A 26,292-nucleotide genomic window follows, 5' to 3' on the forward strand; every position below is an offset into this window, starting at 1 on the left:
CACTCCACCAGATCAGTTAGTGTTTCTTGGGCTTTTCAGCTTTTTGCATTTGAGCATACTTGGGTTACAGATTGCAAGGCTGCCACCCAGAAAAAGTGACAGCAGGCAGCACAACAAGGAACAGCTCTGAAGCGTCAGTGCTGAAGAAGGGCAGAAAGGTGACTTGGCTGTAATGATCAAGTATGTTGTGCATCCTTGCACATTATAGAATAAAATATTAGACCTACGGTTTCATTTTAAAATTATACTTCAACATTTCAGTCACACAGGAAATTCAATGTTTTTAAAATGTGACTGCTGAATCATAGAATTGCATAATGAGAAGGAACACGAAAGCAGAACCATTGTGTATGATGGCAGAGCAGGGAGCAGAGGTTGTCTGTAATGACCATATATGGCGTCTCCCATGTATCGAAATAATTACAAATTATACCTTTCTAAAGCATTAACGTATATTAGTAAGATTTACAGCTAGTGGATCTCTATTGCATGTGTAACTTGAAAACATTAGACTATACTTTTGCCTTTAATTTATAATTCTGTGTAGCAATATATTTTACTCAGCATGTCATAAAATGATACTAAAAATGGCACATTCACTTTTGTATGCTTAAGAACATACTTAGATTACAGAACACCTGAGAAGAAAATCCTGCTTGAAAACCTGAAGAACACAGGCAATGGAACATTGTGCTCTGTGCTGAAGAGAACAGTTCCCTTTGGCATCGCTTACCATCACAGTGGACTGACTAGTGATGAGAGGAAGTTGGTGGAAGAAGCCTATTCAGCTGGAGTCCTCTGTCTCCTTACATGCACTTCCACTCTGGCAGCAGGAGTCAATCTGCCAGCTAGAAGGTCAGTTTGTTAAACAATTTATTTATTCTCAGGAATGTCTCAATAAACATCAGCCCATTGCTACCATCTCTGTGGTCCTCCTCTTTACCGTGAACATAGTTTGGATATATATGCAAGATTTTGATATTTATTTCTGTTAAAGTAACCTGAAAGTAAGAATGGGTAAATCATGCATTCTGTAGTGTCTCTTTCTGTTTCAGAGACAGTGGCCATTCAATGTCAGGTTAATATTAACATGATCAAATTTTCTTTTCATAAAATTATACTCACAATAGTGAAACAAAAAACTCTAAGGTGGAAGTGGAATAATGAAAAGGGCCAAACAAGATGTTCATCATTGGTGTTTTGTGGCCCTCTGAAAATACTGGTTGCCTGCCTGTGTCTTACATTAATAATTTTGTAATACACATCCAGAACAAGCATGCTGTAAAATCAAAGAGGCAAAGATGAGATAAGCGAAGATGAGCCAAAACATCATCATAGCAGTCGGGGGAACTTACTTTTTCAGAGAGGTGAGCAGTGGTAGCCCCCCATATACTTTTCCCATGACAGGGCTAATAGTGCTTTTTATCATCCTTGTTTAATACAGCACAATGTGTAAAAAATATTTTCATTGTGCTTACAGCAACCAAACAGCATTCTTATTTCATAAATATGACTCTTCTGGATGCTGTGGCTTACTGTACTTACCTAGCCATTGCCCTTTGCATTGCTTCATTACTAAGCCCTTATTGGTTCGATTTCACTCTAATGCCCCGTACACACGATAGGATTTTCCAATGGAAAATGTGTGATAGGACCTTGTTGTCAGAATTTCCGACCGTGTGTGGGCTCCATCACACATTTTTCATCGGAATTTCCGACACACAATGTTTGAGAGCAGGCTATAAAATTTTCCGACAACAAAATCCGTTGTCGGAAATTCCGATCGTGTGTACACAGATCCGACGCACAAAGTGCCACGCATGCTCAGAATAAATTAAGAGACGAAAGCTATTGGCTACTGCCCCATTTATAGTCCCGACGTACGTGTTTTACGTCACCGCGTTCAGAACGATCGGATTTTCCGACAACTTTGTGCGACCGTGTGTATGCAAGACAAGTTTGAGCCAACATCCGTCGGAAAAAATCCATGAATTTTGTTGTCGGAATGTCCGATCAATGTCCGACCGTGTGTACAGGGCATTAGAGCCATTCTAATGTTGATTTCTTGGTTCACCTTTGCTTTCCTTCTGGAAATAGTTATAAAGAAGTGACAATTTGTGCTGCTGAAATCCTGAACCTGCCATGTCGTACCATTTAATATCTCAAGTAAACTGCGAGAATGATAGATGTTTTTTTTTTTGATTGTATGTATATATATATATATATGTGTATGTATATGTGTGTGTATATGTGTGTGTGTGTGTGTATATATATATATATATATATATATATATATATATATATATATATATATATATATATATATATATATGTATATATGTATGTGTGTGTGTGTGTGTGTGTATATGTATGTATATATATATATATATGGTTGTTGGTGCCAGAAGGGCTGATCTGAGTATTTCAAAAACTGCTGTTCTACTGGGATTTTCATGCACAGCCATCTCTAAGGTTTACAGAGAATGGTCTGAAAAAGAGAAAATATCCAGTGAGCGGCAGTTATGTGGAGGAAAATGCCTTGTTAATGTCAGAGGAGAATGGGCAGATAGAGGTTCGGGATGATAGAAAGGCAACAGTAACTCAAATAACTACTCGTTACAACCAAGGTATGCAGAATACTATCTCTGAACGCATTGAACCTTGAAGTAGACACAGCAGCAGAAGACCACAGCGGGTGCCCCTCCTGTCAGCTAAGAACAGGAAACAGTGGCTGCAATTCACACAGGCTCACCAAAATTGGACAATAGAAGACTGGAAAAAACATTGCCTGTTCTGATGAGTCTTGATTTCAGCTGTGACATTCAGATGGTAGGGTCAGAATTTGTTATAAATAACATTAAAGCATGGATCATCCTACCTTGTGATAATGTAACGATGTGGGGGATATTTTCTTGTCACTGGGCCCCTTAGTACCAATTGAGCATTATTTAAATGGCAAGGCCTACCTGAGTATTGTTGCTGACCATGTCCATCCCTTTATGACTACAGTGTACCCATCTTCTGATGGCTACTTCCAGCAGGATAATGCACCATGTCACAAAGCTCAAATTATCTCACCACTGGTTTCTTGAACATGACAATGAGTTCACTGTACTCCAATGGCCTCCACAGTCACCAGATCTCAATCCAATAGAGCACCTTTGGGATGTGGTGGAAGGGGAGATTTGCATCATGGATGTGCAGCCAACAAATCTGCTGCAACTGTGTGATGTTATCATGTCAATATGGACCAAAATCTCTTTGCAATGTTTCTAACACCTTATTGAATCTATGCCACAAAGAATTAAGGCATTCCTGAAGGCAAAAGGGACCAACCCGGTAGCAAGGTGTACCTAATAAAGTGGCCAGTGAGTGTACGTGTGTGTGTATATATGTATATGTATGTGTGTGTGTATATATGTATATATGTATATATATATATATATATATATATATATATATATATATATATATATATATATATATATATATAGTGTGTGTGTGTATATGTATATATTTACAGTAATAATGTCCTAGCTTTGCTTTTCCTTCTGCAGGGTTATTTTACGGGCACCATATGTTGCTAAAGATTTCCTGAAGAGGGCGCAATATAAACAGATGATTGGCAGGGCCGGCCGAGCTGGAATTGACAATGCTGGGGAAAGCATCCTTATTATACAGGACAAAGATAAACAAATGGTAATGCTAATGATTTTAACACACAAGTCAGCACTGTAAATCTTATCTTTTTACAGCACCTTCCACATATTTAGAGCTTCAGTTTCTTATCTAGGGATAGTAGAGTACAAGTCCAGTCTATTCTCTTTCTGTTGTCTAGATTATCATTGTCACCAAGCCAGTGATGAGCAATCCATACAGATAACAAAAAAAAAAGAACCCTTTATTCCACTATGCAAAAAAAGTTTTGTCTAGACGTAGTTTTTTTTTTTTTCTTTTCTCTAAAGAAGAAAGCTTTATTAAAGTTTTACATGGAATTAAGATCATATACAAAATGCAACATAGGAGGTACAACCTGACAATGGAAAAACTAGCTAGTACATTACATATTTTTGTCCTAGTGAGAATACTTAGAAGATGAAATATTAGAGACATAAACAACTCAACAATACCCATAAACACTGAGCAAAATTATAAACACTTTTGTGTTTGCCCCTATTTATTATGAGCTGAACTTAAAGATCTACGACTTTTTCTATGTGCACAAAAGTCCTATTTCTCTCAAATATTGTTCACAAATCTGTCTTAGCACTTCTCCTTTGCCGAGATAATCCATCCACCTCACGGGTGTGGCATATGAAGATGCTTATTAGACAGCATGATTATTGCACAGGTGTGCCTTAGGTTGGCCACAATAAAAGGCCACTCTAAAATGTGCAGTTTTATCACACAGCACAATGCACAGATGTCCCACATTTTGAGAGCAGGTGCAATTGGCATGCTGACTGCAAGAATGTCCACCAGAGCTGTTGCCCTTGAGTTGAATGTTCATCTCTCTACCATAAGCCGTCTCCAAAGGAGTTTCAGAGAATTTGGCAGTACATCCAACCGGCCTCACAACTGCAGACCACGTGTAACCACACCAGCCCAGGACCACCACATCCAGCATCTTCACCTCCAAGATCGTCTGAGACCAGCCACCGGACAGCTGCTGCAAAAATCGGTTTGCATAACCAAAGAATTTCTGCACAAACTGTCAGAAACCATCTCAGGGAAGCTTATCTGCGTGCTCGTCGTCCTCATCGGGGTCTCGACTTGACTGCAGTTCGTCGTTGTAACCGACTTGAGTGGGCAAATGCTCACATTCAATGGCGCCTGGTACTCTGGAGAGTTGTTCTCTTCACGGATGAATCCCGGTTTTCACTGTCCAGGGCAGATGGCAGACAGCGTGTATGGTATGCGCAGGAGATGTGCTGCACTGCGTGAGGCAAATGGTGGTCACACCAGATACTGACTGCCCCACCCTCCCAATAGAGTAAAACTGCACATTTTAGGGTGGCCTGTTATTGTCAGCCTAAGGCACACCTGTGCAATAATAATGCTGTCTAATCAGCATCTTGATATGCCACACCAAAGGAGAAGTGCTCACTAACCCAAGGCACTCAGTTCATGAACTATGGGTGTCAGCGCCTGTGAGAAAGAGGCCTTACATTGTATTACATGCAGTTTTCCTCAGACCGAAAGAAAGGTGGTATTGTTTCTTTATCGCCTATCATTCTTATTAAAGATCTCTCTGTTTTTGGGCAGCCTTACATAGCCCAGGCATCTAATGTCTTTGTGCACTTACGGTATAAAAATGGATTGCATAGGTTTCTGAGTTTTGAGAATATATTTTTGTTTTCGTAATTTCAATTTTGTTTTTCTGTCAACTTTTTTTTTATGAATGTACTTTATAAAAATTGTTCTTGCTATAGAGTTTAGTATTAAAGCGGAACTAAAGTCACTATACCTATCTCCTCTTTAATGGTCCAAAGTCCCAGAGGGGTCCCTCACCAATGCCGGCATCTTCTCCCCAGGTGTCAGTCTTCAGGCACCTCCATTGGCCGGTGCAGGATGATGTAAGTGGCACAGGGACTTTAACACACAAGGACCGTGCTTGCTATGTAATCTGAGCTACGCATGCACAAGCAGGTAGCTGTATTTTATTGCAAAAGAGATGTTGAATGTCTCTTCTGCAAAAAATAGTCTGCTTGGTCACAAATTATTTCCCATCCGACCACCATACTTAAAGTAGAACTAAGGGCAAAACCTTTTTTTTTTGTTACTTAGGATATAGTATGGGCAGGATATAACCCCTGTCAACTTTATTTTTGCCATCTGTATCCCATTGAAGAGATTTCCTTTCACTTCCTATCCCATAGCCGAAATCCCCCAAAAGTGAGGAAATCCCTGGTTGTCACCAGAGTTATAGTCCCCAATGTAAGATTCCCCTCTATTCCTGTTCTGGGGATAACCCATAATTTTATTTCACTTTTTTTTTTTTTTTTTAATGGTAAATAAGACAAATAGGGTGAATCTCCCTTACAGGGAAACAGCTAGCAAACAAAACCTTACAGATGTTCGTATCCCTCTCCACTCCACTAAAACAAAGTAAAAAGTGGAACTAACATATAATGACAAATCTGAACCATGAGCAAATTATGCTATCAAAACTAATATGCTAAAAAAAAAAAAAAAAGCAATAAAAAAAAATGTATTATATTTAGATGGTACCAATCCAAATAGCAAGAGTCACTCTAAGCCTTTCCTAGATTCATCATAAGTTGTAACTATTGAGAAATGTAAAGTTATGCACTTGGGGGCTAAGAATATGCATGCATCATACATACTAGGGGGAGTACAACTGGGGCAATCCGTAGAGGAGAAGGATCTGGGGGTTTTGGTTGATCATAAGCTCAATAATAGCATGCAATGCCAAGCTGCGGTTTCCAAAGAGAGCAAAGTCCTTTCTTGTATTAAGAGTGGTATGGACTCTAGAGAGAGAGATATCATTTTGCCCCTGTTCAAATCATTAGTAAGACCTTATCTGGAATATGCAGTTCAGTTTTGGGCACCAGTTCTCAAAAAGGATATCGGGGAACTGGAGAAAGTGCAGAGAAGGGCAACCAAACTGATAAGAGGCATGGGGGAGCTCAGCTATGAGGAAAGATTAGAGGAACTGAATTTATTCACTCTTGAGAAGAGGAGAATAAGGGGGGATATGATCAACATGTACAAATATATAAGGGGTCCATATAGTGAACTTGGTGTTGAGTTATTCACTTTACGGACAACACAGAGGACAAGGGGGTACTCTTTACGACTGGAGGAAAAGAGATTTCATCTCCAAATACGGAAAGGTTTCTTCACAGTAAGAGCTGTGAAAATGTGGAATAGACTCCCGCCAAAGGTGGTTCTGGCCAGCTCAGTAGATTGTTAAATGTACATAATATAACTGGGTACTAGCATTTATAGGTAAAGTTGATCCAGGGAAAATCTGATTGCCTCTTGGGGGATCAGGAAGGAATTTTTTCCCCTGCTGTAGCAAATTGGAGCATGCTCTGCTGAGGTTTTTTGCCATCCTCTGGATCAACTGTGGGTATAGAATTGGGTCTATTGGATTGTACGATATTATTATTTTTTTTTTTTTATGGTGTTTTTTTTATTTTTTATGGTGAACTGGATGGACTTGTGTCTTTTTTTCAACCTGACGAACTATGTAACTATAAGTTGTGCTGATCTTTGCACTTTTCCTGCATACTTGGTAAACCTGCCCATTAGCATGTAATATGGATTAGGGTCTATCTGATCTAAAATAGTCTTTAAATGTCATCTATGGAAAAACCTGAGCAAACTCCTAAACCAAATAAAAAAAAAAACCCACTGTAAGTTAGGCCTGATTCACACGTGCCCACAGTTTAGCTTGAAGTTTTGAAAATGAAAGATAGAAGCTGGTTGGTTGCCATGCACAACTGATTCTGGCTTTCCAAATTCCAAAGTACTATATTACCCTGTTCACATGGGGCAATTAACTGCGTGCCCCATGCAGGCTATGTTTTACCAGCACAGGGATGTGTAGGTGTTGCGTGCATCCCCGTGCCGGCAGTCCCATAGATGTCTATTGAGACACATGGCTGCACGGACACAGCTGCTGTGTCCCAATGCGACATTCATGTGTGTGCGAGTCCCAGGATGTCCTCCCCTGCACAAATGTCACATTGGGAAACAGCGGTTGTGTCTGTACAGCCACCTGTCCCAATACACATCTGTGGGACTACCGTTATGAGGATGCACGCAACACGTGCATACCCTTGCCAGTAACACATGGCCCTGCATGGGGCACACAACTAATTGCCCCACATTAGAGATAAAGGGGGACACATGTCTGAACTAAAGATGTTTGGGGGTTCCAGGACTAAATGGGTTAAAGCAGTGGCGGCCCGTGCATTAAGGGCGCATGGGTGCCACCCCCTCTATCATCAATACATAGATTCAGGCATTGCCTGAATCTATCTATGGCCCCCGCTGCCACCCCCTATTCAGGAGCACGGCCCCTTTTCGGGCGCAGGGTGCCTGAATTACAGCGGGGGGGATGTTTTTGAAGCACCTGATTAGAGCCATAGTCTTCAAAAAAAGTGACCTGCGAGAGCCATGCTGGGTGCTCGCAGGTCACTCAGCTGTGTTAGAAAAGCAAATGACTATTCGCTTTCCTAACAGTAAACTGCCTCTCTGCCAATCAAGTGCTCAGGTCTGTTACCTGTCACCTGATTGGCTGAAACCACAGGCGCCGCTATTGGATGCCTGTCAGGAGCAGAGCAGAGGGTGGGAGATGAGGATGGCAGGAGACACATGGAGGACCCCGCTCGTCGCCATCATCCGCTGCCCCACCAAGACAGGGTAAGTGCCGGCAAATGGGCGAGCGGGGGTCACACTGGGGGCATTCAAGGGCACCCTGGCAGCATATGATGGGCACAGTGGCAGCCTTTGAGGGCACAGTGGCAGCGTTTGGGCACAGTGGCAGCGTTTGGCACAGTGGCTGCAATTGATGGCACAGTGGCTGCAATTAATGAATAATAATAATAAATGGCCTTACTTTTAAGGTATAATAATAAATACATTAACATTTATTGATACCTACTGTTTTAAAGTCCAGGTAGATGTTGTTTGTGCTGGTCATTAACATAAACCGTATAATATTTGTTTTTGTTTTTTGGATTTTACTTAATGGCTTTTCTTTTTTTTTAATATGCTATGCTTGTTTTGATTCTGCTTTCTGAATATCTAGGTTCAGGAATTGGTTAGCAAGCCACTAGAAAAATGTTCTAGTAACCTCATGCATGATGATGGAAAAGGGTTTCAGAGTTTACTGCTTTCACTAATTGGACTAAAGGTAATATTTATTTATTTTTTTTTTTTTACTTAACTTTGATAAAGCTTGTATTTCCATAGTAAGGGTTAATAACTGACCATTATTTCAGTTGTCACAGTGACAGAAAGTGAAAGAAAATTTACAATTTGTCATTAGCTCTGGAACAAGAGGTGGTGGGGAGTGCCCTAAAGGGGACATCTGTTCTAGAGAAAGCTGTAAAAGCAGGGATTCCTCCACTCTTCTGGGAGACTTTGTCATTTTCCTCAAGTGCTTTCAGAACAGAAAAAAAATTTCCAACAAGAACACAGACCGCAATAAATTCCTAGAAGGGGTTAAAACCATTTCCCACTCTCTTAATTATAACAAAAAAAATATCACTTTAATACATTTGATTTTCAAATTTGGCTGTTGACATGTACCTAAATTTACATTTACAAATTCACAAGGGTTTGTGAACCGTTTTGTAGAAGTCTATGCCAGACCCTCTATTAGAGCCTGGCATAGCTCACTGTGTAAAGTATATTAAAAAACGAAGCCATCCATTGGAGCTGGAAAGCAGCCGTAACAGGCCTGAAGACAGCTGCAAAATCGGTATTTACATTGCTAATTTTTTTAAATGTTTTACACAGTGTGCTATGCCAGCCTCTAATAGAGGGGCTGGCAGTAACAATTGTAGGCTTTTTTTTTTTTTCAATAATATCACCGGGGGTGGGGGTGATGAGCAGAGGGAGCTGAGGGGCAGGAAGGAGGGGGGAGAGAGGAGAGAGGAGAGCTGAGAGCAGGCAACGTATGACGGAGGGACGTACTCTGACCACGGTGATCATGGCTCAGCAGCAATGATTTTCATGGTCAGCGCAGAGAAGGAAGTGCCAGGTTCAGGGAGGTTTTTTTTAAAGTTTAGAGGGGGGCAGATTACACAGCACAAGCACTGTGTTGTTTAATCTGCTTTAAGGGACCAGGATATGATTTTTTTTGTTTTTGGGTTATCAAACCCTTTTAAGGTGTGTGTGTGTGTGTGTGTGTGTGTGTGTGTGTGTGTGTATATATATATATATATATATATATATATATATATATATATATATATATATATATATATATATAATATAGAGTGTGTGTGTATATATGTGTGTGTGTATATATGTGTGTGTGTATATATGTGTATATATATATATATATATATATATATATATATATATAATATAATTTTTTGTGCTAATGTTTCATTTATGTATATACTTGTGAATGTGTTTGAGCTAACTGTATTTGCATATGAGTGATTTTTTTTTATCTTTTACATATTTAATATAGAAATAATTATATAACAAAAATTAAAAAAAAAAATAATTTGTCTTATTTGGCAGTGCAATCCCCAGCTCTTTGTCTGGTTGTCATATACTGTTAATTTCGAAGTCCAGAAATAAATGTATTCCCAAGATGCGCTAAAAGATAAATGTCACAAATCCAACACATTTTGAGGGTCAACAAAATACCCCCTTCATCGGGAATTCTAAATGAATGAATGATAATTTGTACTGAGCTGAGATGGAGGAACACAAAGCACACAGTCTGTGGCAGCTGAATGGCGTGTACAATTAAGGCCCCTTTCACACATGCGGACAGTATGTCCGTATTTCATCCATCCGTTTTCGGATGAAATACGGACATACATGCATCCCTATGGGATAGCGGGTGTCAGCGGATGTACATCCGCTAACACCCGATGTTGTCCGGCTCCGCTCTCGTCCGATTCTGCGGACGGAAGAAAATCCTATTTTTCTATTCGTCTGCAGAGCGGATCGGAAGAACACGGACAGACGGTCCGTGTTCCTCCGATCCCCCATAGGGGAGAGCGGAGATCTGACAGGGCGGTCCCTGCACAGTGTGCGGGTCCCGCCCTGTCATCTGCCTGCTCAGCTGGGGAAAACGGAGCGATCCCCGCTGAGCAGCGGATAAACACGGGGCGGATCAACACGGATCCGTCCCATGTGAAAGGGGCCTTAGCCAGCTACTGACAAACTGTGTGCTTTAACACACACACCTGGTTTTACAACTGTTTATCCATACTTTGTGCGGTATACATTATAATATACTTTTGAAATGAAAGGTGTGGCACTTCAATCTCAGATCTCAGTCACAAACCAAAGAAATGAGCCCATAGTCCAGATAGCCTGTCCAAATACCATTCAAATTCTTAAGCCGCGTACACGCATACAGAATGCCCAACAGAAAAAGTCTGATGGAAGCTTTTCATTGTCTATTCCGATCGTGTGTATGCCTCATCGGACTTTCTTTTTCGAAAATTCTGACAGACCTAGAAATAGAACATGCTCTAAATATTTCTGACGGAACCAATTCCTATCGGGAAAACCGCTCGTCTGTATGCTGTTCCGACGGACCAAAAACGACGCTTGCTCTGAAGTACCAGATGGAAGCTATTGGCTACTGGCTATTGAACTTCCTTTTTCTAGTCCCGTCATACGCGCTGTACGTTACCGCGTTCTGGAGGGTCGGACTTTGGTTGGACTTTGGATTGACCGTGTGTAGGCAAGACCGCTTGTATGGATTTCCGTCAGAGAAACCTTCGGAGTTTATTCCGACGGCTAAACCGGTCATGTGTACGCGGCATTATAATAGTACAATTCCAAGGTCCCAACACTTTTATTAAATTTTCCCAAAGCATTGTCATGCCCCTCTACCATCACTGAGAATCCCATTAATTCTGCTCCAGGATCTCCTCACAACCAGTTATGTGACCAAATGCTTAGGCATGATTTCTGGGATCTCCAGGCAGTTGAAGAGGAAGAGTCTTTTTTGATGATAGATCTGCTTAAGATTGGTGAAAGATCCGGGAGGCGTGTCCGGATGTGAGCAGCGGCGGACGTTTCTGTGAGGAGCTTCAAGAATCCGGATTACAATCCGCAAGCATCCGCGCATATACCGACCTGTTAGGAGCCAAACACTCTGCCAGACTGCTCATCCAGGTGCCCTGCAGTGTTTTGTGGACGTATTTCCCAGCAAATCTGCCTGTGATCATCCAAGGGAAATTCTCCAGACACTCACGGCCGCCACCATCTTGCGCGGGGACACTCTCAATCTGGACAGATTGAGAGTTAAGGGACTCCCATCCATCCCTCCATCCTACTCATCCACCCTCCTGGCAGGATCCGGAGGCCTGGAGACATCTGTGGCGGCCGCGGCCTGGTTCGGCCTAGTGAGGCCTGTGGATCCCCGCTTTTTCCTGCGGCTGCTGTCCTTTGGAGAGGCACCACGGCCGGTCGGGCCTGGCTAGGAGGTGCAGGCCTCCTCTTTCCATCCACCCCACCAATCCTCTAAGTACCTGCCACGGCCTGGGGAGCTGTCAGAGACTGCCTGCCTGAACAGGGGTATCCAGCGGCCTGGTGTCCCCCCTTTTTTTGCTATTGCCAGTGTTCCACTGGGGCCCTCCACACCCTGGCACTCCCAGCCCCACATCCTGGCTGCTTTGCTCCTTCCTGTGTGTCTGCTACGAGGGGGGAAGCTACTGGTGAGCACTGTCTGTCCCCAGGGTGAACATCAGTCACTGGAGGTCTATGGTCAGCTTGTGTCCCCCTGGATAGTAGCATCCTTTTCAACACCGAGACTCTGTTCGGCGGCCCTTGATACTGGGAACAGACGGCATTTGCCCTTGTCCCTCCATCCATGCCGGCAAAAAATAAAACCGTGGTCCCAAATTCCAGTAAAAAGCAACCGCCGGCCCAGGCTGAGCGCCTGGACACCATCTTGGCTGACAGGCTTCACACGCTGCTGGCTGAGCTGAACATGGCAGCGAGCCGGAAGAGCCCGATCGCTCCAGCGACCCTGGAGTCCTCGACCTCTGGAGACATGGCGGTGATCTTGTTAGCCATTGAAAATAGTAGATCTTCCCTGCTGACCCGCATTGACAAGCTCACAGAGGAATATAATTGTATAAGAGCAGATCTAGATAAGATCAGAGGTCGCCTCACAGATTCTGAATCGCGCATATCAGCCACAGAGGATCTGACCACTAGCCATGACCACCGCATTGAGGTGCTGGAGAACACAGTCAAATCACTGGTAGCTAAATCCGACGACGCAGAGAATCGCCTCAGGAGAAACAATGTGAGAGTGCTTGGCCTACCAGTGGGCTCCGACGGCGAGCGACCTGAAGAGTTCGCTGAAGCTTTCTTTAAGGACATTCTCAAGCTAGCGCCTCTTTCGCCGACCTACGTGGTCGAACGAGCACATCCAGTTCACACTGGTCGTCTTCCCCCGGGGGCACCACCTCATCCTTTCCTGGTAAGGTTCCTCAACTATAGGGATCAGGACCGCATCCTCAGTGAAGCCAGGAAACATCCTCACCTCAAGTATGAAAATGCTGACATCCACTTTTTTCCTGACTTCTCGGCGGTCCTACAGAAGAAGAGGAAGACCTTCCAAGACATCTGCAGGCGTCTCAGAGAAAAAGGCCTGCCCTACAGTATGCTGTACCCGAACCGCCTGAGAGTTGTACATGCTGGCACTGCAAAATTCTTTGATTCCCCGGAGGAGGCTGACTCCTGGTTTTCTAATCTGCGGTAAGCTGTTGTTGCCTGAGACGTCCCATGGTGTTTGACCAATACACTATCCTACCCTAACAGGTCTGGACATTCTGGCGCATAATTAGGTACTCTCCTGTATACTCCTTTTGTCATCCTCCATTAACTGGAGTAACCGGAGCAATACAGAATGGAAGATCTTTACACCCTTGACGTTACCCCGCTTTTTTCTGAGTCTGTCTCCACTGCAAAGTACTGTTATCGCACCACAAAGCATAAGAGAATTGGAACTACCTAGTTTCTCTTATTTTAGCGATTAGTTTGGATTACAGACTGTTCCAGTTTCTTTTGTTTAGGGATGAAGCTGACCTGTCCTAATGGTTTGGTGGGTTGGCAGGGTTTGTTTGCTTGCTGCTATTTTGCTGTTCATCGATACTATCTATCTGTACATGTGATTATGACACTGGGTACATGCAGGTAATTGTTCTATTATACTTTCTTTGGGGGTGGCTGGCCCGGGGGGTGGGGGTTTGGGGGGTGTTGGAGTGGTTGCCCCCCCCCTTCAGTGTTTTGTCCCATTTTACATTTACAGGTTAGATGGAGCTTAGATTGGTGTCGTGGAATGTGCGTGGTTTATACAGTCGTTTCAAAAGAGCACTTATGTTTAAGTATTTTTAGGCACATAGGCCACATATCCTATTTCTCCAGGAGACCCATCTGAAGGGCAGTAGACATTTGGCCCTCCGCAGGAGATGGGTGAAGCAATCTTTCCACGCCACATATTCTAACTATGCCAGAGGGGTGTCCATTCTCCTGAACAGATCTCTTAACTGCCAGGTGGAACACGTTATTTCGGACCCTGGGGGGCAGTTTGTCATATTGCTGTTATCCATAGAGGCTCAGTTGTTTGCTTTTGTGAACATATACAGTGCCTTGCAAAAGTATTCACCCCCTTGGCTTTTTACCTATTTTGTTACATTACAGCCTTTAGTTCAATGTTTTTTTAATCTGAATTATATATGATGGATCAGAACACAATAGTCTAAGTTGGTGAAGTAAAATTAGAAAAATATATACATAAAACAATTTTTCAGAAATTAAAAACTGATAATTGGCATGTGCGTATGTATTCACCCCCTTTGTTATGAAGCCCATAAAAAGCTCTGGTGCAAGCAATTACCTTCAGAAGTCACATAATTAGTGAAATGATGTCCACCTGTGTGCAATCTAAGTGTCACATGATCTGTCATTACATATACACACCTTTTTGAAAGGCCCCAGAGTCTGCAACACATAAGCAAGAGGCACCACTAACCAAACACTGCCATGAAGACCAAGGAACTCTCCAAACAAGTAGGGACAATGTTGTTGAGAAGTACAAGTCAGGGTTAGGTTATAAAAAAAATATCCAAATCTTTGTTGATCCCTAGAAGCACCATCAAATCTATCATAACCAAATGGAAAGAACATGGCACAACAGCAAACCTGCCAAGAGACGGCTGCCCACCAAAACTCACGGACCGGGCAAGGAGGGCATTAATCAGAGAGGCAGCACAGAGACCTAAGGTAACCCTGGAGGAGCTGCAGAGTTCCACACCAGAGACTGGAGTATCTGTACATAGGACGACAATAAGCCGTACGCTTCATAGAGTTGGGCTTTATGGCAGAGTGGCCAGAAGAAAGCCATTACTTTCAGCAAAAAACAAAATGGCACGTTTTGAGTTTGCGAAAAGGCATGTGGGAGACTTCCAAAATGTATAGAGGAAGGTGCTCTGGTCTGATGAGACTAAAATTGAACTTTTTGGCTATCAAAGAAAACGCTATGTCTGGCGCAAACCCAACACATCACATCACTCAAAGAACACCATCCCCACGGTGAAACATGGTGGTGGCAGCATCATGCGGTGGGGATGTTTTTCAGCAGTCGGGACTGAGAAACTGGTCAGAGTTGAGGGAAAGATGGATGGTGCTAAATACAGGGATATTCTTGAGCAAAACCTGTACCATTCTGTGTGTGATTTGAGGCTAGGATGGAGGTTCACTTTCCAGCAGGACAATGACCCCAAACACACTGCTAAAGCAACACTTGAGTGGTTTAAGGGGAAACATGTAAAAGTGTTGGAACGGCCTAGTCAAAGCCCTGACCTCAATCCAATAGAAAATCTGTGGTCAGATTTAAAGATTGCTGTTCACAAGTGCAAACCATCCAGCTTGAAGGAGCTGGAGCAGTTTTGCAAGGAGAAATGGGCAAAAATCCCAGTGGTAAGATGTGGCAAGCTTATAGAGACTTATCCAAAGCGACTTGGAGCTGTGATAGCCGCAAAAGGTGTCTCTACAAAGTATTGACTTTAGGGGGGTGAATAGTTATGCTCATTGACTTTTTCTGTTATTTTGTTCTATTTGTTGTTTGCTTCACAATAAAAAAAAAAAAAAAAAAACATCTTCAAAGTTGTGGGCATGTTCTGTAAATTAAATGATGCAAATCCTTAAACAATCCATGTTAATTCCAGGTTGTGAGGCAACAAAACACGAAAAATGCCAAGGGGGGGGTGAATACTTTAAGGCACTGTGTGTTCCGCCCCCCTTCTCCACGTCTATACTCTATACGGTATGTGACAAGCTGTCTCCTTATGTGGTCACTAGACTCGTTATAGCAGGGGATTTCAATGACATTCTGGACCAGACTTTGGACACCTCCAATCCAACCAGGCTGCTGGACTCCGAAATGGGGCAATGGGTCTCGGCCCTGCAGCTTACTGAGGTCTGGAGATGGAAAAATCCACAAGCACAGCATTACTCCCACTTATCTGCGGTTCACCGCTCGGGCTCCAGAATAGACCTCACTTTTTGCTCTCCAGCTATACTTCCGTACGTGGCCTCGGCAACTTACCTGCCGGTGGGTATTTCAGATCGCTCCCCCCTAGAGGTCATTCTGCATCTTGTGGGGGGCGGGGAGCGTAAGGGTTGCTGGCAGCTGGCAACATGCTGGCTACAGGATGAAAAAGTAGAAGAGAATATGCAAGGGAAAATCGCCAATATTGGAACTGTAATGACAATGTGACCAGTGCACAGGTGACCTGGGATGCCTTTAAGGCAACTATTTTTTTTTTTTTTAACAAAACAATGGTGCTTTATTGTTGTAAAAACAAATGAATTACAGAATACCAATTGACACATTACAATACACTTCATGCATAAATTACATGCGTTAGGATAGGGGATATATTGTGTACAATCTGCAATTAGTATACAAGGATATCAGTACATGACACATCAAGTATCTTCCATCCTCACCTCCTCCAAAACCCTCCCACCATTAAGCAAATGATCTCAGTACACTGTGCACCTCTACGAGGCCATCCACGGAGCCCATACTTTTTCAAATTTCCATGGACAACCACGATTTATATATGTCATTTTATACATGGGGATTACTGCCTCAATCTGTGCTTCCCAGGCTGAAAAAGACGGAGGGGAAGAATCTATCCATTTCATGAGTATCTCCTTTTTGGCATAGAAAAGAAGGAAGGAAATTAGTAACCTAAGATGATAGGGCCTCTGCTCGTCATCATGCACCCCCAGCAAGGCCACAGCTGGTAGGAGCGGAATAGAGGTTTGCAGCCTGGAGTTCAGCTCTCCAAATATCTCAAGCCAAAATTTTCCTACGACTGGGCACTCCCAGAACATATGTATAAATGTACCCAATTGGACTTTACATTTAGGACACATGGGATCTTTCTCAGAGAATATGCGATGGAGTCTCTGTGGGGTATAATAGATCCTATGTATAAATTTAACCTGGATCAGTTTGTCCTTAGATGCTATCACTAGTTTAGGACCATGCTCTAAACAGTCTTCCCATCCCTCCTTATCCAGCGATAGTATGTCAGCCCGCCACCTTTCCCATAGTTTATTTATCTTGGGGGAATCCCTTCCCAAAAGTGCGTTATAAAGAGAGGATAGGGGTTTAGACAAGTCTCCAGGAGACAGGAGGTCTTCAATGGGGTCTGTTTGTATCAAGGGGGTTTGTGGGAATTGAGCCCTGGCCGCATGTCTCGGCTGTAGATACCGAAACCCCATCCACCGGGGCAAACCAAATTTAGCCGTCAACTCCTGTAAGGAGAGTAGTTGTCCCCCAGGCATTATGTGTTCCAGAATGTTAACACCATATCTGGCCCATAACTGCGGGTCCGGTATCGTACGGAAGTGTTTTATCTGTGGGTTCCCCCATAACGGATGAGCTGGGGACAATTGGCCAGGCCTAAGATACCTACGCCTAGCTGCCTCCCATGTTGCCTTAGTAGGTCCAGGCACCACACAGTATGCTTTGGGTCCTCTGTAGGGAAAATTGCGAAGGTCAGTCAGTGAGCCCAAGATATTCGCTTCGAGACAAATTGCAGCATTAGATCTAGAACCCTGGAACCACCAGTGAACCGTTACCAGCATTGCCGCCCAAAAGTATACCTGAAAATTAGGGAGGGCAAGTCCACCCAAATCCGCAGGTAACCACAATGTGGAGCGTGCCAACCTAGGGTTTCCCCCCGACCAAATAAAAGAGCCCACTATTCGATCAATGTCCTTAAAAAACGAAACGGGGTCCCAAACCGGGCAGTTCCTGAACAAATAGTTAAATTTAGGTAGTATCATCATTTTATGGAGATTGATGCAACCTAAAAGATTCAGAGGTAGACTTCCCCAGGCAGCACATCTTGAGCATAGGGTGTTTAAAACCGGGGTTAAATTTTTTACACTAAAATCAGAGGGATTTCTCGTGATCACAACTCCAAGGTATTTAAACTCCTTCACCCATTGCAGCGGGGATGAGAGGGGTCCAGAGTTAGCTCCGTCGTCTAGTGGAAATAGAACAGATTTGGTCCAATTAATTTTAATTCCCGATAATCCCCCAAAACTGTTAAAGATTCGAAGGGCAGCTTGAAGAGAGGGCCCAGCATCATTCAAATATAGTAGCGCGTCGTCGGCGTAGAGGGAGAGGCGCTCCTCCAGCATACCCACCCGCAGGCCCAGGATATCTGGAGCACTCCTAAGGGCAATTGCCAAGGGCTCCAGTGCCAGGGCGAACAGGCTGGGGGAGAGCGGACATCCCTGCCTCGTACCGCGAAACAAATCGAAGGAGTCTGAGACCCAGTTATTAGTACGAACACGAGCTCGGGGAGAACGTTACAGCAGTCTAACTCTGTGAATAAATTTGGGACCAAATCTGAATCTACGTAAAGCCTCCCATAAATATTTCCATTCAACGGAATCGAAAGCCTTCTCGGCGTCTAAAGAGGCATGAACTCCGGACCCCGAGTTGTCATGCGAAACAGCTAGGTTAAGGAATAAACGCCTAATATTTATGTCTGTGCCCTTGCCCGGCATAAAACCTGTCTGATCAATGCCCACCAGGTCCTCTATTACATGAGCTAATCGGGTAGCCAAGACCTTAGCAAAGATCTTGGCATCAACATTAATTAAAGAGATGAGCCTGTAGGATGCACAGTCAAGCGGGTCTTTACCAGGTTTAGGAACCAATACAATAACCGCCTCACTCATTGAGTCAGGCAGGGCCTCTAGTGTTGCAAATTTAGAAAATAGTGAAGTCAACTTAGGAGCTAACAGTTCAGAGAAATTGGTTTAAAATTCGGACAGTAATCCATCTGCCCCTGGGGCCTTCCCTCCCTTGAGGTGTCCCATGGCAACCTGAATCTCCAAGTGTGATATCAGCCTCTAGTCCCTCCCTTGCTTCCTCCGACAATACAGGGATAGATAGGGAATCAAAAAAAGAGAGCATGGAGGAATCTGAAGCGCTATCTCTAGAAGAGTAGACCTCTCGGAAATATTCTCTAAAACGGTAATTTATACTACCAGGAGCGGTAAGGACTTGGTCAGTACTGTCCCTAATGGAACCTATGGGGGTCGAAGGTATGTTGCCTTTAGCCAACCATGCAAGGAGCCTCCCATTCTTCCCACCATGTTCAAACACTCGTTGAGCAGAATATAACAGGGCCTTGTCCGTCTGGGCCATCCTAGTAGTAGACAGGTCGCACAGCCCTTTTCCATGCCCTATATCGGTCTTCCCCAGGATCGGAGACATAGTCCGCCTCCAACCTACCTGCCTGAGTCTCAAGGTCCTCTATGGATCATGTGGAATCACGCTTGAGTCAAGCAATACTATACCCATATTCCCCTTGCACCCAAGCTTTAAACGAATCCCATATAACAGGTGGGGCGGCCGAATCAGCATTATCCGTCCAAAAATTGCAGATAGAAGCCGTTAGGTGTTCCAACAACCTCTCATCATAGCCCAAAATCTGGACAAACGTCATAAGCGAGTCCCTGGTGGAACAGACAGCGTCAGTGCCAAGCACAATGGTGCGTGGTCTGAAATTCCCCTGGGAAGCACAGATAAGTCATGTACATATTGCAGAAGCATATACGAGATCTACTCTGGATAGCGTTTTGTGTGAGGCTGAATGGCAAGTGAAGACTTTCAGTGTCGGGTGTATGTGCCTCCAGACGTCAGTGAGGGCAAACGTTTCTGCCCACTGTCTGAGGTCCGGAGTGTCCGGGCCGCGGATTGCAGTCGATCAAGTTCCACCGAGGGAACCATATTAAAATCCCCCAGGAGATATACCAAAGCGGTATCATATTGCACCACTATTTGCATAATCTCATGGAGGACCTTGCCGGAAGCCGGTGGGGGAATATAAATTCCAACTAGAACCACATTTTTATCATATATGTTGGCATGTACAATAACAAATCTCCCCTCCATATCAGTTTTAACCTCTATAAGCCTGAACGGTAATGTCTTGTGAACCAGGATACTGACCTCTCGGGCATAGGTGGAAAAAGTGGAGTGGTAATCAAGACTCACCCAAGCTTTCTTAAGGCATATCGTTTTGTTGCGTTGCAGATGCGTCTCCTGAAGGGCACAGATCTGTGGGTTGTGGGTACGAAGAAAACAGAACACCAGGGAACGCTTAACATCTGTATTAAGACCCCGAACGTTCCATGAGATCACCTTTAACTCAGCCATTAAGTGTGAGGAATATGGGAAATGCAGTTATACACCATACCAAGAGGGCAGCATCCGAGTCCAGCCACATACACATTATTCTGTACCGCATTATGTCAAGAGATCTGTTCAAAATTGTGTCTAATTCAAAGCACCTAAAACAATAAAAAAAGGGTTAACAAAAACAATCCCAACATTGATCCCCCCCACCCCGCATCCCCCACCCCAACCTAGGAATGCTTTGTTCCCCAAACATCAGAAAAATCCTCAAGTTCAGGGAGCGTGAACCAGTGGGTGTAGTCACTTAGTGGAGATGACTGTCCACCTAAGGTGACGAGAGGCTCCGCCGCCAGTAGGAAGTAGGATAAAAATGATTTCAACAATAAAAGGTTTTATTCGGACCGTCTCATATCTGATTCTAGTGCAAATAAGAAAATACGCAAATAAAAACTAGTAACAAAAGAAAAGAAAAAATCTGATTGTTAGGAGAAGCAAGGAAGTCTATCCTTTAGCTCAAGAAAAACAGGATACTCCAGCATACAGTCATGTAATCTGTAAGATTGGGATCTCCGTAAGGTATAAGAGGCATTCGTTTGACCCCCCGTTCATCTGTAGGGAGATTAGGACCCATAAGTGGTGTTTCCAAGTAGGTAAACAATATAGTAGGTGTGCACCACTTGCAAACGAAAATAAAAGGAGTTGAGCCTGCATTACATGTAATGATCACTAGAGTCCGCCAGTGACCATCCTTTAGGAATCAGGGACATCATTGAAAACTGAGTTTCTAGGAGAGCCTATAAGTTCTTGCTGCAGTAAGCCAGTATGTCAAGAATCCAATCTTCCACCTCTTCAATCCCAAACATCTCAAGAGCACTATATAAAGAGCAAAAATGTGTAAATATATTCAAGAAGTGGCAGGCTTGGAAGTAGACATCACCTGGCATAGCCAGGGGCACGGTACTTAACGGTAAGTCAATAGACAGTACAAAAGGCACAACAGGTGCAAGGTTAAGTCACTTGTCAGGATTAAGTGACCAGCGGTCATTAATCAGTACAGGACTGTAGCCATTCAACGGTTAGAGGGCAACGATTCCAGCCATGCATTAGCTTTTGAGTTTCTACAGAGTAGTCAGGGAAGATAAGTAGCTTGTTATTTTGATGATTCAATTCACCCTGCACTCTAGCAGCCCTAAGCACTTCATCCCTGTCACGGAAGTTAAGAAACTTTAGAATAAATGTGCGCAGTGGCGCTCCAGGGGGACCCGGCTTGGGGGGTATCCGATGAGCCCGCTCCACCGCATAGAATGGTGAAAATTGAGCCGCAGGTAGGAGGGAACGGAGTAGGCCTTCAATGAATTCTGTCGGACGTTGTCCCTCAGTCCCCTCCGCCAGCCCCACAATACGGAGGTTGTTCCTCCTATTACGGTTTTCCGCATCTTCGAATTTGTATTCCAGTGCTCTAATTTTGGTTTGTAGGGCCCGGAGATCAGCTCCATGAGTCTTTCAGTGTCCTCCACGTTTCCCAGACGCTGCTCAGCAGAAGACAGTCTGCCACGGATCTTGTCCATGTCCAGCCTTATTAAACCAACATCCAGTTGTACTGCATCCACCTTGGTAGTGAGGGTGGTGAGGGAGGTCTGACAGTTGCCTATAGCGGCTAGCACATCAGCCAAGCCTGGCTGTGTGGAGGAAGATTGCTCTGTCTGCTCCGTCTGGGACGCCATATTGCTGAGAGCGCGCCTCCCGGACCCCACGCGGTCTGCACAGGCCGCCTCAGCATCCACCGGCACAGGGGGGAATTTTAACTTCTTACCCCTTCCGCTAACTTGCCGGGATGATCGGCGGTGCATGTAGGTGATTTTCGCCGGCTCAGAGAACTGTTTTTGCAGCTTGGAAGGTGAGACAGTCCCGGATCTCAGCGGAGCTCTCAGACATGCGTCCGTTCACAGCGCCATCTTGGCCACGCCCCCTTTAAGGCAACTATAAGAGGGGATTACATATCTGCAATTAAAGCTGCCAGGGTGGACCATGCCTCTGAGACTAAAGAACTGGAGTCTTGTGTGAGTATGGCAGAGGAGGTGTTTGCATCGGGCTCTTCTCTTGGGGCATACTCCTCCCTGGCACAGGCTCGGAGAGCACTCTCTTTACATCTCTCTGGTTCGACTGCCACATCGGAGAAGTTGTTCAGGGCCAGAATATTTGAGTCTGGGGACAAGAACGGGAGGCTTCTAGCTAGTCTGGTGGCAGACCCCAAATTTCAAACAGTTATACCCAAAAAACATACTGCTGCGGGCGGGGGTCACTTCAAACCCGTCCGACATCCTTAATAAATTCAAAGATTTCTATGCCTCTGCCCTGTATAGCTCTACCACCTCGCAGATATCCCCTGACCACCTCTCGTATCTCCGCGAACTGAATCTAACAACTTTGACAGAGGAGGATGTAGCCTCCCTGGAGGGGGAGATCTCGGTGACCGAGTTCGAAACCGCAATTCGCTCACTCTCCCCTAACAAGACACTGGGCCCTGACGGGCTCCCAGGAGACTGGTACAAAATGTACATAGCTGACTTAGCCCCGCGTCTCCAAAAGCTATACGCCCTTAGTCTGGAATCGGGAAGCCTACCTGACTCAATGTCGCAAGCCCACATAGTACTGATACAAAAGCCAGGGAAGGATGCCTCATACTGTTCAGCGTATCGACCCATATCCCTTCTTAATTATGATTTAAAGCTACTAACAAAGGTGCTGGCTACCAGACTGATGGGGATCCTCCCGTTCTTAGTAAACATGGATCAAACTGGCTTCATGCCAGGGAAGTCGATGGATGTTAATATTCGTAGGGTGTTCACACACTTACAAATTCCTCCTACAGAACAGAGTACTAGAGTTTTGGTTGCCTTGGACCTAGAAAAGGCGTTTGATTCTGTTGCCTGGCCCTGCATGGAGGAGGTACTCAAGATATATGGTTTTGGCCCCATTTTTAGGAGGTGGATTCAGCTCTTATACCAAAAACCTACAGCACAGATGAAACTTGGAGGGGTGTTATCCTCTTCATTCCCTGTGAGGCGAGGTACCCGGCAGGGGTGTCCTCTATCCCCCGCCCTCTTCTCCCTGATGGTTGAACCCCTGGCGGTTGCACTACGGTCCTCGGGCGCTGTTGAGGGGGTGCAGGTCAGATCCCTGGAGGAAAAAATTGCACTTTATACTGAAGATATCCTGCTTTTCCTCTGGGATCCGGGGCCCTCCCTGTACGTAGTGTGCCATTCTCCAATGTGGATACCCAAGGCACTTTTTAGGCGGCTAAATTCTCACATATCCAGCTTTTTGTGGTGCTCCACCCCCCCCCCCCCCCCCCGTTTCAGATTGTCTGTCTATTCTCCAGACCTTGGACCCAGGGGGGCCTAGCTTGCCCTGATTTTTTCCTTTATTTTATTGTGGCAATGCTTACCCATGCTCATAACTGGCTCATATCGGATGCCACCAATGCAGCAGTTGCCTTGGAGGCCGCCGTTGTAGGGTCATTCGAAACACTGCGGAATGTTTTATTTCGAGGTACTAGAGCTCCACATCCCCTCACTACCTCAATGAAAACGGTACTTAGAACATGGTCTGGGGCGGCTGGTTCTTGGGTGGCCAATCCCCAGGTGCTTTCCCCAAACACTCCACTATGGATAAATCCTTCTTTACCTGATTTTATTCCATTCCAGATCCGGTCATATGGGCGTCACGGGGTATCCAATATTTACATCATATCTGTGAAAATGGTGCACTGCTGACATTTGACCAACTTTAAATCTAGATTCGACTTACCCAATGTGTACTTCTTCCGGTTCATGCAGCTCCGCCACACTTATAGGGCACAGTTCGGGGGCTCTCCCCTGACCCTTTACCAGTCAAACACGGAGTCGCTCCTACGTCAAGAGACACTAACTAAACCATTATCCACAATTTACAAGGCTCTGCAGCCTACTGTACATTATGGTTTGGAGAGACTTTGTGACTTCTGGGTGTCAGAGCTGCCGGAGCTGGATGGGGAGGACTGGGAGGATGTTTGGGACTCCCCCTTTAGACACCTGGTCTCTTCTAGAGATCGGCTGATCCAGTTTAAAATACTACACAAGTTTTATTATACTCCATATAGGCTTCACACAAAATATACCCAGACTGCACGTCGCAGTGTTGGCGCTGCCGAGCTGACTCTGCGGGTTTTATGCACATGATCTGGTCATGCCCCGAAGTGCAGCATTACTGGTCATTAATTATAACCTTCATTACTAAACTAACCAAAATCCCTATACCCCCAAAGATAGAGATTTGCCTGCTTAGCTTGGTAGATGCTCTTACCTCATCGAGGGCAGTTCGTACACTACTAGGATTGCTTCTCTTCTATGCCAGAAAACCCATTATACTCAAGTGGAGGGCTCCCACGTCTGCCCTTACCCTGAATGCATGGAAATCATTAGTCAACCTTGCAGTACCCTTATATAAAGAAACATACTACAGTAGAGGATGTCCCCTAAAGTTTCAAAAGGTTTGGAACATGTGGCTAGAGTCTGAAACGACAACTGCAGAACAAAGAAGACCCTGTAGGAATACCGGTCTGATCTGATTTACATATAAGAAGAGGGTTCCTTAGACTGCCCCTCCGGGGGTGAATTTTTGACTGATCACATGCCTATAACCACCCAATTGTTGTAGATTTTTTTTCTTGAGTGATGCCTGTCATATATCCCATATCTATGTAAACTTGCTGAGTATCACACTTATCCTGTTAATTTTAGCAGCAAGCTACGGGGTGGTTTTGTTGTTGTTAACTAGGTTAGGCTAGTAGTTAAGGTATTGATATGCCTTGCCTAATGTTTTATACACCTTGAGAGGAGGATATATTGGCAAGGAGGGTGGGATTTTAAATGAAGCACCGGGCAGCAAAAGAATACTTGGATGAATACAAAGGAATTTTATTAAAAGGCTGGATAAAAAAGCATACATAATATTGGTAGCAATGGTACAAAATGACATATATATACTGATTAGACCATTATGTACAGTCCAAGTAAACGTGATAATAATGATAAACACTGAACAACATGCTGAAATTGATGGTGATCTCTCATATATGAACACATTTAATTCCTTGATTCATCTCAAAAGAAAGGGTATATACAATGATATAAGTGGTATAACCTGCGGGACCTATGGCCTCACTGGGCCTGTAAGGGTGAACATGCATAGTAACTTGAGAAAGCTTGATGAATTGTTAAAGACATGGCAACCGGTAGCTCTACGTGTTTCGTGGCATTCGCGCCACTCGTCAGGAGAAGGCACATGTAATGTCTAAAAGAATAATATAAAGATAAGGGAAAAAATAACAAATATAAAGAAAGACAGGCTCAATACACCTTGAGCCGGGGAATGCCCAGAGGCTCTGTTATGTCATTTTCTTCTTCTGAAATGAATAGAAAGAATTTATAAAAAAAAAAAAAGATTGGTAAAAGATCCATTGGGTAGTAATGTTTTGCTGTGAGATGTGCACACTGTACCAGAAGTATTATATGTTCTATAAAGTTTACCCATATTAACACAATTGTGGATTTCAAATTAATTCTATGTTGGGTTTCTTATAGATTGCAAGAACAGCTGAGGAGATCTACAGCTTTGCATGTTATACTTTATTCAGTGTACAACAACAAAAATTATGTAAAGATAAATCACTGTGGGACATAACAAAGGAATCATTAGAAGCACTAGTAATCAAAGGCCTTATATGTGGCAAAAGCTGTCCCGAGTCAGATCAGCTTGTGTTTGAAGTTACAAGACTAGGCCAAGCAACATATAAAGGTAACCCAACATGTTGCTTCATATGGGCAATT

The 26,292-nt window shown here is 44.1% G+C and overlaps 1 protein-coding gene across 3 annotated transcripts in view; it reads left to right on the top strand.

Moving 5' to 3' along the window:
- The window catches only part of HELQ (helicase, POLQ like), a 75,741-nt gene that overhangs the window by 27,989 nt on the left and 21,460 nt on the right, over positions 1–26,292 (top strand). For all 3 annotated transcript variants that reach the window (XM_073600249.1, XM_073600258.1, XM_073600266.1), the window contains 4 exons: positions 616–855; positions 3,558–3,699; positions 8,783–8,887; positions 26,047–26,260. In XM_073600249.1, the coding sequence (XP_073456350.1) occupies positions 616–855; positions 3,558–3,699; positions 8,783–8,887; positions 26,047–26,260 (701 nt within the window). The remainder of the gene's footprint in view (positions 1–615; positions 856–3,557; positions 3,700–8,782; positions 8,888–26,046; positions 26,261–26,292) is intronic.

This window comes from Aquarana catesbeiana, linkage group LG01 (assembly GCF_042186555.1).
Source record: "Aquarana catesbeiana isolate 2022-GZ linkage group LG01, ASM4218655v1, whole genome shotgun sequence".
Taxonomy (NCBI): domain Eukaryota; kingdom Metazoa; phylum Chordata; class Amphibia; order Anura; family Ranidae; genus Aquarana; species Aquarana catesbeiana.